This window comes from Rhagoletis pomonella, unplaced genomic scaffold, assembly GCF_013731165.1.
Source record: "Rhagoletis pomonella isolate Grant_MI unplaced genomic scaffold, Rhpom_1.0 Rhpom_scaffold_01430, whole genome shotgun sequence".
NCBI lineage: Eukaryota > Metazoa > Arthropoda > Insecta > Diptera > Tephritidae > Rhagoletis > Rhagoletis pomonella.
This window is the reverse complement of record NW_023459984.1, coordinates 30439-44803: the sequence shown is the minus strand read 5'-3', so window position 1 is coordinate 44803 and position 14365 is coordinate 30439. Positions and strand designations below refer to the sequence as shown.

The following is a 14365-nucleotide window of genomic DNA, read 5'->3' as shown; positions in this document are numbered from 1 at the left end:
CGGAACTACAAGTTTGGTTCACCAGTTCGGGGTTTCCCTACAGGGTACGCACCCCAAGCATGCAGAGCGCCGCTCTGAGAGCGGTGACAACACACACATACATACATAGTATAAATCGCGTGCTGTGGTGTTGATGGATATTCAACATTTGAAAGCAAATTTATATGCCTGGGTGTAGCTAAGTGCGCAAAGATGCTTGTCACAAGTTGTTGATATCCGGAGACGGTCGGGTTCGAATTCCACTGCAGGCAACATGCAAATAAATTTTTTTTTTTTAGTTTTTGTCTGATTATTCTTCACGGATGCCGTTTCAGTATGAACGCGGTCATTTTAATATACGCGTAATTGAATTGAATATTTACCAATATATGTATCTACAGTACTTTCGTGGATGTTTATAGTAAGATCAATTACGTTTCTATTTGATTTTAATATTTTTTTCCCTCAGTGTATATGCAATACTGGCCAAGAAAAGGAGTTTCTATTATTGCCATCCGTGCAAATTATAAATCGCGAAAATACCGGGACTGACATTCCTAGTACATACATATCGTCGTTTTAAGTACAAAACCGCGTATCGTCATTCTGCAAAACCGCGTATCTGACATTGGCTGCCAAAAATTGGATTTGCTAACACAAGCTCTTGGCTAAATCCTTATCCATTCGTCCTGAAATATACTAGCCAGAAATGCGATTGCTTTATAAAAAAGAGAACCATTTTGAAATATGAGTGTTTTTACGCTCTAGAAAATAATTTTTACAACTTCACATACGCGGTTTAAACGACGATATGTATGTATGTATGTATATACATTCAAATTTTGTTGTTTCGACAGAAATATATTTCTTTGGTTCGAGTGAAAATAAAAACAAACGAATGAAATGACGGCGAGAGAAATTTTCAAAAATGCTAGCAAACGTCAAAATTCCTAAAGTTGGCTCTCAGCGATTTTACCTTATAAATATTTTTATCATGGTTACAATCAAAATGTATTCAACAAAGTGTGATTGAATTTGACATTGCTCTCAGAAGAACCATCCTATAAAGTCAAATTGAAACAATTTTGTATGAATTTTCAATCGATTGCTTATATTTTTTGGCATAATAGTACCTTAAAAGAGAGCCTACCTGAGTTGTCAATCACACCTTGTTTAATTCGCCTTGGTTACAATTGAAAAGATTCTTTCATAATCTGCGCTTGAATTGGTTATAGGGGGAAAAATTTCAAAATTGTAGTTAAAATTTTTAATACTTATACATAATTTTACTCAACGTAACATTTTCAGAACGACTAATTATGTAAGTGTCGAATATTTTTGAATATTGATTAATTATGCATCGATAATTGCATTAGTCGGCCGCCGTGGTGTAATGGTAAGCAGTACGCGCTTTCACTCACTAGCACCTGGGTTCAAGCCCTGGTCAAAGCAACATCGCAAAAAATTTAGAGCGGTCGTCCCTCGACAGGCAATGCCAAACCTCCGAGTGTATTTATGCCATGAGAAACAGCTTCTCATAAAAATACAATCGCCGTTCGGAGTCGGCGTAAAACTGTAGGTCCCTCCGCTTTGTGTGACAATATCAAGGTGCACGCCATAAGTTGGAGGAGAAGCTCGGCCAAACACTAACATATGTGTAAGCGCCAATCCATTATTCATTATTAATTGCATTAAATGAAAATCCTTTTTTTATTTTATGTGTCCCTTTTTTCCCTTTTAATAATTTTTGCTGCAAAATATCCCTTAAATAGGGAAATTACCCACAACCTGGCATCACTGGCTTTCCATTTGGCCTCAGTTGACACAGAAGAGAAACAACTGACGCGCTTTGTTGACCTCGGCCAATAACCGCTTAGGTGGTTACAGCGCCGTAGAAGAAGAATAAGTGAAATGCCTAGAAGAAGGTTGAAGAGTCTTTTTCCTACCCCTATTTACGGCATTATTTCGATTTCTACTAAAGCTAAGAGTTTAGGTGTGCAGTAAAATTTTATGGAAGTCTACTTGGGACCTCGAAAGCCTTGACAGCATTCTGGTAATATGAACAGATCTTCATTAACAGAGGAATCCTATGGATTTGTGCGTTGGTGGAGCGATCACGCAATCAATAGCTTGGGCAATTTACTTACCAAACTTCAAAGAACGATTGCCATGTGCTGTATGTGAGCTTTCACTAGAACACCTGGGACTTCTCTGGTGGCACTGCTAAACCTACTGTCTTCATCCACGGGGTGACCTTTAAGGCCAAGTGTAGACTTGAAAGAAATAGCTGCTAATTTGGTGCAGTACTGTAGACAGAGATCTAGACGTTAATGTGTTTTTGATGCCACAGAAAGTAAGCCATCACTGGTTTCGCGGAAGAGATACTATTGCAAAATTTTAAGTGCCGGCTTAACCTCTAGGCCCGGGCTTACATATTGTTTCTGTTTCAGGATGTGGAGTCTATATTCAACAGTATGCCATGGACTATGTGGCTGAATATTGGTGAAGAGGTAGGAGTTTAAGTGTCTGTAGTGACAGCCAAGCTGCACTTAGGATATTGGCTGACTAACTAAGTACTTCCAAGCCTGGGCGGCAATTTTGGGAGCGCGTTGATTTTTGTCAGTTTCGACAAAAAATTACTAAATCTACTTATGAAAAGATTTACGTACCTGCAATTGTCTATTTTGTTCGGCCGTGAGCCGAGTGCCGCCCGTTGGCACGGCTGCTGCACTCGAGGTAATCGAAGCATTTGGCGATGGATGATCCTGATCAGTTTTTCGCACAAACTTAAGCATATCTTGTTGATGCTGCTGCTGTTGCTGCTCCACCTGTTGCTGGCGATACTGCTGTTGTTGTTGTTGTTGATGTGAGTTGTAAAAGTATTGCGGATTCGCGACACTGCCTGTTAGTCGTGTGGGTTGCCGCTGCGAAAGTGTTTGATGCGTTTGCAAGTAGCGACCGCTGCCACCAGGTAATTTCAGTGAATCTGGTATATAGACAGGCGACAGTTGCGGTATATCCGGTGGATATTTAAGATTGAAGTGCGTTGTATCGAAATTTGACGTGGTTTGATGCTTATTGCCAACTGCGGACGGACGTTGGCCAAGCAGGGTTTCCACACTTTCAGCACCGCCGCCGCTGCTACGCAAATTACTTATGTGCTTCAATATGCCAGCCTGATTACCTGCTGGTTGGGGTGGCGGCTGATACCGCGGCGGTATGGAGTGTGCTGGTGCCTTCAAATGATTGGCGGCCTTAAGCGCCTGCAGATTGTATGCGTTGCGCTGTTGCTGTAAGGTGACGGAATTAGTGGACAAAGGTGCGCTGGTAATTGTGCCGTCACTTTCGCTACTCAAATGCTTCAATGTCGCCGGCTGATGGTGGTGATGATGATCCTTCACGTTATTCGAGGATGTGGGATGGTGCTGCTGTGGTTGTGCGGCTTTTGTAGTACCACTGGGAGCGATAGTTGCCTCCGTCGCGTGCTGTTGCGAGTGATGATGGTGTACGGTGGCAATGGTTTGAAGTTGGTGTGAAGGCAATGTGGCGCTGCTTGAGTATTTCGTAATTGTGTTGGCTGATGGCAATACCGAGGAATTCGTCGTCACGCTTTGCTGTTGCTGTTGCTGCTGCTGATGATGATGTTGCTGTTGGAGTGAGCGTTGCGTTGTGCTAGGAGCTGGGAGCGAGCGACGTGATTGTGGGGCTTGTAATTTGCTTGAAATCGCAGCAGAAAATTGCTGTTGTGTTATTTTGTCGCAGTCGTTGCTATGTGATTTCGGGTTATTAAGGGAGATGGCGTTGTTATTGTTGGTTGTGGTGGTGTTGGCACCAGCTGGCAGAGTAGACACTTCTATGTTTTTTGTTGTATTTGTACTTAAAAACTTTTCACTCAGTTTGTTTATGGTATTGTTATTTGTATTGATGTTGTTGTTGTTGTTGTTGTTGTTGTTAGTAATACCAGACATTTTATTAGACGTCTTAGTCATTGCTTTCAAAGCAATCGTCGTTTGTTTACGTTGTAGATGGGTATTCTTGACCCCAATGCCTACCAATAGTCCTCCGCTGGTTTAGACATTTTTAAGTAATTCTGATAAAAGGAGAGAAAAATTAGATTTAGCAACATTACCACATATTAAATCCGTACTAAATTTATAAATCTGAAAATCCGAGAAATAGTCAAACAAAAATAGAAAAATGCATGCAATTCAAATTCTCGCATTTTTGTATCAAAAATGGCATAGTACCATATATATCAACTTCATATTTCTTTTCACACTTATTTTAGAAATTTGATTTGCCCCTTTCACTTCCTGTTTCAATAACGTCCGAACACAAATTTCGAGTACAAATACACCACCGTTAATTCAAATTAAAAATTCCATTATTTTGCTCTCACAAGTACTTTTTTAAACTTCTCATTGTCGTTGTTGGTGTTTCCGACAGTGTGATGTTACGCCGAAATCGGTTTGTCTCCAAACTAAATTTGACAAGGGATGACGGAAAATCGTTCCACATTACATCACTTCTTTAAACCTTCTAATACAACAATTTTTTAACTTATAATTTTTGCCGATAAAAAATTGAAAGAGGAAGATTAACCTATTACCTGCTTCTGAAATAAAAAAGGACACCATGGCATTTCTAATAATTATTATTAATCATCGACGAAAATCACATTACCTAAGATAAATGAACATAAATTAAGGACAAAAACTTGAACCAGACAGAAAGCGAAATGACGCTGAAGATGGCACAATGCCGAAACCGGTTTGTCTGCAAACCAAACTTGACAAGGGATGACGGAAATTCGTTCCAAAATAAATTAAAAGAAACTTCCGAACGTAACTTCCACAAAGCTAGGATTTGCACAAATGTGAAAGTTAGTAGGGGTATTCTCTGAGTCTTGCAAAGCCCTTGCATGGTGCACAGATTGCACGGATTGCACGGTAAAAACCGGTTTTCGTATGGGACAGCTTTGCTCACTCAGAGAATACCCCTAGTGTGTTTGTTCGTTACGCTTTAACTACTCAAGCGAGCATCGTGAAATTTTGTCACTTAGCCTGCCGTATATTATAGTACAGCCTTTATCTCGATTAGACAAGGGGACGTGGCACATCCCATACAAATGGGAGTTTTCATACTGCATATCCCTGGAGGTATTTGTGGTACCATAGATGCGCATGGATAAAAATGGACGTTAGCGGAGAGAGCAGCGTTGCACCTCACATACAGAACTAAATGTAAAAAATAAAATTCAACTTGAATTAAAGGAATTAAGTATTTGAAATATTTTATTACAATGTGGGTGTCAGACGAAAGATGTAAAGAAATCTTTTGTTTGAACATTTAAAATATTTTTTAGGGATTTAGAGAGGGTTCCCACCCATTAAAATATTAAACTTAATTTAAATTATTTATTAAGTTATGTCAACTATTAAAATATGGCTATCAATCAAAATGGTTTAGAAAGGCCAAATAACATTTGAGAGGGTTGCCAACTGTTTAAAAAATCGAATTCAACTTGAATTAAGGAAATTAGGTAATTAAAATATATATAACAATATGGGTGCCATATGGAAGAGTTATAAGAAGGTTGTAGTTTGAAAATATTTGGAGGAGTGCTGCCACCTGTTTTAAAAGTCAAATTTATTCAAATTATACAAAAGTTCAAATATACTAGAATAAGCGTGCCAAACGAAATAGCGTTAAAAAATGTTCAGTTTGAACATTTAGAACATTTTTGAGCTGTTTGAAGACGGTTGCCATCTACTTACAAATTCCTATTTAAATTATTTAATAAGTTAAATGAATTATTACAATATGGGTATCAATAGAAATGGTTTAAAAAGCAAAATTTAATTTGAATTAAGGGCATTAGGTAATTGAAATATGTATCAAATCTTAGGCGCAAGACATTTAAGAAGGTTTAATTTGATTCTCCTATGTTTTTGGTTAAGAGTAAGTTTGTTAAGTTTTATTGAAATAAATTACACCTAACGCTACACGTAGAAATTACATACGTAGGTAAAGTGGGTGAGAGAAAACTAGTAAAAAATAAAAATTTGGAAATTAAACGTTTGTTAATTTGTGTTTGGCCGAGGTTCTACTCCAATTTGTGTTGTTCATATTGATATTTCTACACAAATGGAAGGATGTGCGGTTTTGCGCCACCTCCGAGGGTAAGCGCGACTTAGTACAGTGGGAAATTTTCCACTAATTTTGTGCAAACATGGCTGGAAGAATACATTTTTTCCGAATTAAATAAGTTTTTTTAAGTACTTGCAACGGATTTTACAAAACATTGTCTAACCCCGAATTAAAAAAAACTATTAAAATTACTAATTAATTTATAATTAAACTTGACAGATATTCCATTGAAAATTATGTCAGAAAGCTGTAAATTACTTAATGGCGACTTATATTTCACCATGAATATGCCCATATATACATATATATTTTTTTTTTTAAATCAGGATTATGCAATCTTTTCTAAAATCTGTCCCAAGTACTGAAAAAAGTCGTTTTTGAAATACATTTGTCGCTAATTCCTCACTGTGCAGTGGGTTTGATTTTCTTACAGGCTTACACTTTTTTTGTTCAATCCAATACAAACGCTGAATTCTGTTGATCTGATGAGGTTACCATAGACCATAGCCGAGAGCTTTGTCTATTTGGGAATCATCATTAACAATAGAAAATCCGTTTTTGCCAACAAGTAAGCAATTGGGCAGTAAAGTCTAGCCTTGATGGACGAAAATTACACTTTATATATAAGTCTTTCATTATTTAGATTTATGGCGAATCGCTGGTTTTATTTTACTTTAAAAAATTAACCTTGGTGCCTTTATAAATACTCTAAAAACGTGATCGGAGTTAATATATTTATCACATATTATTGTTGGTATCTAAACAAGTAAGTTTACGATATTTATTAAAATACTACATTAAAGATGATGTTTCTTTTAGTAGAAAATTTTTAAATTGTTGAGCTACAAAAAAAGGTACCACTTTGGACTTGCCATTGCCGTTCGCGGTTGAGCCTTTAGCATAAATTAAAAAATTTAGCTGCGCGTTTACTTTTATTTTAAACCAGTACCCCTTATATATAGCTTAGTTTTCGTTTTTGAAATCACCGTTACGGGGGTGGAGCACGTGGTTTTCGTCCGATTTAAAAACTTTTCAACAATGGTGCTTAACGAAGCTAAGCGCAATGTTTGCACTAAATTTGGTCTATATTAATGAAGTAGTTTTTGAGATATATACCACGCCCATTTTCCTAATATTTTTTAAAATACCAAATTTTCGCTAAAGAGCTATTGTATATATCAATTTTGAGTAAATATTGACTGCTAAAAACTTCTGAACGTCCGGTACATACACACATATGAATTTAAAGCCATATTCCTACTGAAATTGTTTAACTTCGACGATTTTTATCCTATGTCATTAAGTAACTCCCCAAGTTGGTAATTTTTGTTGTCGTCAATTTGAATATTTTAAATCATACTTACATCTCTTTCATAACCTCTTTCTAGTCATTTTTGTTGAGATTAAATGATATTTTGAGTATTCAGTCCGCCATATTGGATAATCTAATTCGAGTTTTTATAATCTGGCATCAAATTTGTAATTAGCGACCCAAAAAACCTACAAGTAGTATCAACTTGGTCTCACTTGATTTTGATTTTTGGCCAGTTTTTTGCTATATGAAACCCTTGTGCGACATTAGGGAAATGTATCTTCGAACTGTTCAGGTTCGTCAAGTACTTGAACTTATAAGTAGTCTATAAATATGTACTTACATATGTATATATTTCACTGTGACCTCCTCAACCAACACCTGAATTTAGACTAGAGTTATTTTTTTTTCCAACATTTTATTTCCTAAATTTATTTTAATGTACATAAGTATGTATAATGCCATTTAATTCACTGTAAATATATGTGTTTAGGAATGTAAATTAAGGGCCATGTAAGTTTGCTAAAGTTAAATTTTATAAACATTTTATGTGCTTCACGCTTTGCAATTGAAATAACTATCAAAATAAACATTTAGTACCAATTTCAAACACATAAAGCCCTTACACACGAATGAATGCAAACAAATTAAGAAATAAATTTGGAATGTCGAAACGAAAATTACTACAACATTGGCGTAAATGCAAATTTCAAACCTCGCCTCAAGCGTCACTTCAGTATGATTTTATTGTATTTTTTAAAGGTAGAGAGCGAGTAAAATAGAAAAAAATATCAACTACTCACCATCTTGCGAAAGCGAAGAGTCAGTAGGTAAGATGGTTTTTATGACCCGATTAGGAAGAAAAACAGGTCTAAGTAGTCAGAAAGGGGAAATCATCGAGAATTTGGTAACTATTACATACACATTTTCAAGATACGCCATAGCAAACTGAAAATATCTGTCTTCTTCCCTTATGGATTGGCACAGCAGAAGGTTAAGTGATTTTGGCCGAATCCAGTAAAGAATGCTATCTTTTTACCTTCTAAGGCAATTGACGTCGATTGCACTTTTTCAGTATAAGCAACAATATTTCAAAAAAATCCACACCAGTTTTTGTAAATTGCACTTCTTATATATACAAGTAATTTTTAAGCAAAGAACAAAACCGACTTCAATTCTCATATGAAAATAAAAAGATCCAATGATCGGATCTCAACCAGATTAATACGGGATCACCTCTGAGACACTACCTTTCCGATCCGAAGAATTATCGAAATCGGTTGACGTGGTTCAAAGTTACTGCATAGTAACATACATAAAAAAAAAATATTCCGACGAACTGATAACCTCCTCCTTTTTTGGAAGTCGGTTAAAACAGCCGCGAACCAGTCTAAAAAAAAATGTCAAAAATCAACGCCAATTTTTAGCCGGTTGAAACTTGAACTTCATTAGACCAAAATTGTATGAACTATAAAACTGCATACAAAATGTTCTAAAGATTCAGATTAAAAAGTTGAAATTTTGGCGAAAATTTGTTGAATTTTCCTAAACTTTGTATAAAGTTTGAAACTGTGATTTTTATGGTTTTGGTTAATAAATTTGGGGAATAAAGGGGAAGCTAAGGGAGAATGAGGACACTTATGACTTTTTGTAGGACTAATGTCCATTCCCGAGAGCTCTCGCGAGTGCGAAAAAAGTTCGACCCAAGGTGCTTAAACCTTAGGCTCGCAAAGGCAGAGCAGCAGGTGTGGAGATGATTCCACCTCATCATCCTCCAAGCAGCTGGTGCAGTAAGGGTTATCAATGACGTTCAGCCTTCGGCATGATTACCAATCACACAGTGACCAGTAAGCCCTCCCACCAATAGTGAGACATGCGGTCTACCCGTGGCCAGAAGGATTTTGCAACCTTGCATTCCAGGGTCTTCGCCCAGCGCTCTTTGAGCTGACTAAACGCTCATCTGTTCCGAAGCAGACCACCCGAGGTCAGGGGAACATTCAGACCTTCCCTATCCGGAAGTAATTCCTCGAGTGATTTCGCTGAGACCTGAAACCCAAATAAGCTTAATAACGAAGTAATCAGATGCGGTCGATAGGGAAGTCAAACACTCCTTCACCGTTCTCGAACGCGGCGTCAGGAAACCAAGAGCCCTGATAGCTACTTGGCTGTCAGAATAAATATTCACCTCCTTAAAATGTGTTACACTAAAGAGCAACCAATCCGAAGCCTCTTTTGTCGCGGCCACCTCAGTCTGGAAAACGTTTCAGTGATCAGGTTGATGGAGAGTTCTGCGCAGAAGACACCTCCATCAACCTTCTCATTAAGCTTCGGTACATCAGTAAATAAGCTTACAGGGCGTCGATTCCGGATAGTGCGTTCCACCCGACGAGTACCCTATATAATAAAATTGGCTTGATTTTGGATTCATAAGCCAATGAACTACCTTCGTCGAGAGGTCCAGCGTTTGCCAATGGCCCCTCTACAACAGTATTGAGGCGTTCTTGACTCTTTCCTCTACGAAAGCTTCCGGGAAAGCTGTCAAAGACCAAGCCCAAGTACTTCGCCATGTAAGAGGGTTCCCGTTGAGGGAAGACGGCAATTCGGTATTTTATACCTCCTAGTAAAAAAACAAGCTCCGTTTTACCGGGATTTACACCCGCCCGCAACTATAAGTCCAGTTCTCAACTAAGCTGAGGTAACCCTGCATAAATTGAAAGTTTCCGGAAATTTTCCTTTTGTTATCAATACTATATCATCAGCATAGGCAACCACCCGACAGTCACTTCTTTCCAAAGCCACTAACAGATCATTGATGGCAACGACCCAAAGCAACGGCGACAGAACTCCACCGGGGTACATCTCCGCTCACACATCTTTGGATTGAAGTGCAGCCCCACTCTGCCCCGACAGTTCTGTTGCAAAGCAGGCAGTAAATAAACCACACAAGGCCGGCTCCGACCTCTAGCTTATTTAGGGCGTTAACTACAGCCTCTGGCAAAACATTATTAAAAGCCCCCCTCGATAGCAAAATTCTCTCCCTTGCAGTAAGCATGCCCTTGCAGTGAGCATGCTGAGAAGTCCCGGGACAATACATGAGAAGCTTTACCCGCCTTGGGAATGAACACCACTCTGACTACCCTCCAAAGCCCCGGAACATGACCCGTAGCCAAACAGCCCTTGAAAATAGACACCAAACAGCTGCACGACACTTACGGAGACTTCTGCAGTTGGGTTGGTATTATGTCGTCTAGGCCCGTGGCCTTAAAGGAAAAATAATAAAAAATTATTTAGCCTGACATTACGAATGTAAAAAAAAATCACGTGGTCATTTGTTTGAGTCACTGTACATGAGGATGCCTCAGCAAAAAGTTGCGGTTTTTCCACCTGAATTATAAAATTGAATATACATATACTAAGAGATTCGCCAAAACATTTCGGTAGAGTACTAAGGTTTATATGAGCTGGACCGATTTGAAAATAAATACAAAAATCTCATTATTTTGATTCTGTTGTAAAAATCAAAAAAAAATGTATGCAGACCTTTTAAGTCTAAACTCTTCTATAATTTGATGAGATTTTTTGGAAAAATATTTTTAAAACAAAATTTTTTTGAAGGTATTTCTTATTGCTTTTTCGAAATATTTCAGCGGAAGCCTTAAAAGATATTACCTTTTATAATTCCCAAGGAAACAGTACCGTTGTTTTTTTTTGTATGGAAAATGACTCACCCTAATGCACATATGTATGTAGATCGAAATTTCTTCTGGGCATATCTAGCCGAACCATACACACATATCGATCCCTAAACGCCTAAAATCTTTTAAACGGGATCGTAACAATGAGATTTTTGATGCTCTTTTTTTACTTCTACTTTCTACTGAGATCCCATAAGTCTAAACCAGAATGGTTTTGGTTCAGTTACTCAAGTTTTTCGCAGATCAATCTTTGAAAAAAGTTAAAAAACAGCATCAAAAATCTCATTATATCGATTCCGTAAAAATTTTTTTATACTTTTTTTACATATTTTTATGCAATTTTTTAAGCTTAACCCGTTTTGTCATTTGAGGGGATTTTTTCAAAAAACAATATTAAATTAATTTAATTCATAAAAAAACTCAATTTTTGGAGGTATTTTCAAATCTTAATATTGTTGTGAAATATTTTGGTGAAAGTCTTAAAATAGAATAGATTTTATAATTGCAACGGACAGTACCGATTTTTTGTTTGTTTGGGGAGTGATGTTATCTAATGTACATATATACACATGTCAGTATGTATAGTAGCTACATACATATATATATATATATGAGTCTTCGTAAATTATACATACTTATGTACCTACATATTACTATCAAAAGGAAAAGTGTTACACTTCAGTGAACGTCTACTGAAGTTGTCGTGCAACTTTAAGGCGGCATGTATGTACTTACATATGTACATATATACTTTTACATCGTATATGAAATGTCATTAGATTTTCGTCGCCGATAAAAGCATTTCAGCTTTCAGATTTACCGCCAAGTTGGTGCAGTAACATACATATGTACATTAGGGTAGTCCATAAAAAAATCAAGTAAACGATTTGGCTTCAGTTTCACCCCTCAATTGGTAATACCACTGTCCCAGGTATCACATTATAAATTTTGGTCCCGATTGGGGACGGTTAAGGCGTGTCGCACAGGGGGTAAAGTACAGATTCCTCCATAGAGACTCAAAAACTTTAAGTTATTTTTATTCATCTAATACGAAAAATCGATACCACCATAGTCGAAGATATCACTTATAAATTTTGGTCCCGATTGGAGTCGGTTAAGGCGTGTCGTAAAGGGGTCAAAGGCCAGATTACTCTAAGACTTGACTCTAGAGACTTGACTATAGTAGCATCGACGTAGGAGTTGGGGCTTAGGAAATCTGATGTAAAGGTTTGCTTCCTACATTTAAGAATCACCCTAACGTACATATGTATATGTATAAAAACCTATACAACGACGTATGCGGCTACACGCTCAAAGCCAGTAACAAAATAATAGAAATCTTGTCAATGGATCTAATTTCGTATAGTATAACTCGCATTAAAAAAGAAGCACTGATAATATATTTTCTCTGCCGATTGCAGCGGCTTCTTCGATGTGAGAGCACTAACAATTTAAGGTGATTTGGAAAGTAGCATTGAGTTTTCGTTTGTTTTATTAAACTTTTTTTAAAATGATACACATTCATACGTATTAAACTTCTTTTCGTTAGTTGCACTGTACATTTTTATTAACATTTACATAATATGTTGAATCTGGTTAAAATTTGAATGAAAGATTTGATAGACTTGTTTTGTTTTAGGCATACATATGTTTGTATGTAAGTAGATACATATTTATACACACGCTATGAGCCGTTTGAAGGGCAGTTAATTTTTAAAACCTACTTGAGAAAATGGCACTATGACAATTTGCACCTTATCTAAACTTAGTATGTTTCGTTGGGCAATTGACATTTATATGTACATACATACATATGTATGTACAAATGTTGGTGTACTCATATACTATATCTTGCTATTGTATGTATGCTTTTTTGCAACTTCACAATTTTTTATTTATTTTTTTTAAATCCTTTAGTTTGCATCAGCATGCATTTAGAAACTACATAGTAGGGCTATTCGCGATCCGGTGCAAATGGCCTAGCATCATTGCATTGCAAATTTGTATTGCAAATTATTTGCAATACACAAACAAAATACACGCATTTGCATTTGTCATGGCTTGACAAATTTGCAATACCTAAAATCCATAGCATAAAAATGCTATGCATTGCATTCATAAACAAAACCAAAGCTGATGCACAAAAAATTGTTTTGCAAAAGCTTTACCATGACAGTTTAATAAAGGTCGCTCACAATCCATGGCATATTTCTGCAATTGCATAAATTTGTCAGCTCTTATGCACCGAATCGCGAATAGCCCTAGTATGTTAGAAATGATTACTTTCCACTGTCACCAATAGCTATTACTATCTACTTTTTCACTTCACTTGCTTTTAGTTACACAAAATACAGATTTTCTTTGGCAGATGCTTGACATCGTTTACCTACTAAATACATCCATAAGTGTTTTACTTACATGTACATACATTTGTAGTAATGAAGAAGTATCTGCCACATAGAACGCACTAACATAGGCGTAGAGTTTCCAGATCTCTCTCTCTCTCTCTCTGGTTCCAACTCACGCACGATCGGCGACTTTGCAACTAAGAAATTTGTATTAGGGGTATTCTCTGAGTCTTGCAAAGCCCTTGCACGGTGCACGGATTGCACGGTTTGCAAAGCTGTCCCATACGAAAACCGGTTTTTACCGTGCAATCCGTGCAATCTGTGCACCATGCAAGGGCTTTGCAAGACTCAGAGAATACCCCTATTGTGACAATCTAATTTCCCACACTCACAGATGCACGCATACGCATACACCTAGCGACTTAGTGAAATGTAAAATACATACGAAGATGTTTTTATTTTTATTTATTTATTTTTTTCCGCTCTCACTCTCTCAATTTTAATATTGCTTCCGGTTTTGGTTTTCTGCTATGTCTACGCAAACAAACAAAGCCATTCGTTGGTATATCAAAATATGTCTTTAATCCTTCAATAAACTGAAACTTTTATGCAAACTAACTTCTTCAATGTTAAGTAAAATATTTTTTTTTTAGTATTTTACTATTAAATTTTCACTTTACATTTAAAGTTTTCACTGAAAATATCTGCAAAGATCAATCACTTGAGCGCTCAGAGCAAGGCAACAAATTGAATGCGAGCAAATACATTTTTACCGTGCCATGCTGCCAGCTTGTTTGCAAATACGAGTCGAGTACTTTTTCTCACCTGTTTTAAGCACAAAAGGAAATATTCTAAAATTATCAAGAAAAAGCTTACTCTTA

General features: G+C 36.9%; 1 protein-coding gene across 6 annotated transcripts; it reads right to left on the bottom strand.

The window, feature by feature from the left end:
* Window positions 1-2609: 2609 nt before the first annotated feature.
* On the bottom strand, window positions 2610-13691 carry LOC118752362 (transcription factor mef2A-like). Of its 6 annotated transcripts, none has more exons than XM_036487233.1 (2): window positions 13555-13691; window positions 2610-4069 (listed from the first exon to the last, which is right to left on the bottom strand). In XM_036487233.1, the coding sequence occupies exon 2, from the start codon at window positions 3966-3968 to the stop codon at window positions 2625-2627; it is 1344 nt and encodes a 447-aa protein (XP_036343126.1). In that variant the 5' UTR covers window positions 3969-4069; window positions 13555-13691; the 3' UTR covers window positions 2610-2624. The 6 variants fall into 6 exon arrangements, with proteins under 6 accessions (XP_036343126.1, XP_036343128.1, XP_036343127.1 ...); XM_036487235.1 differs by having other exon boundaries at window positions 13565-13691; XM_036487234.1 differs by lacking the exon at window positions 13555-13691 and adding an exon at window positions 13420-13525.
* Window positions 13692-14365: the final 674 nt, after the last annotated feature.

Coding starts and splice junctions, on each gene's coding strand:
- LOC118752362 (XM_036487233.1), bottom strand. CDS start 3,968: ATGACTAAGACGTCTAATAAAATGTCTGGTATTACTAACAACAACAAC.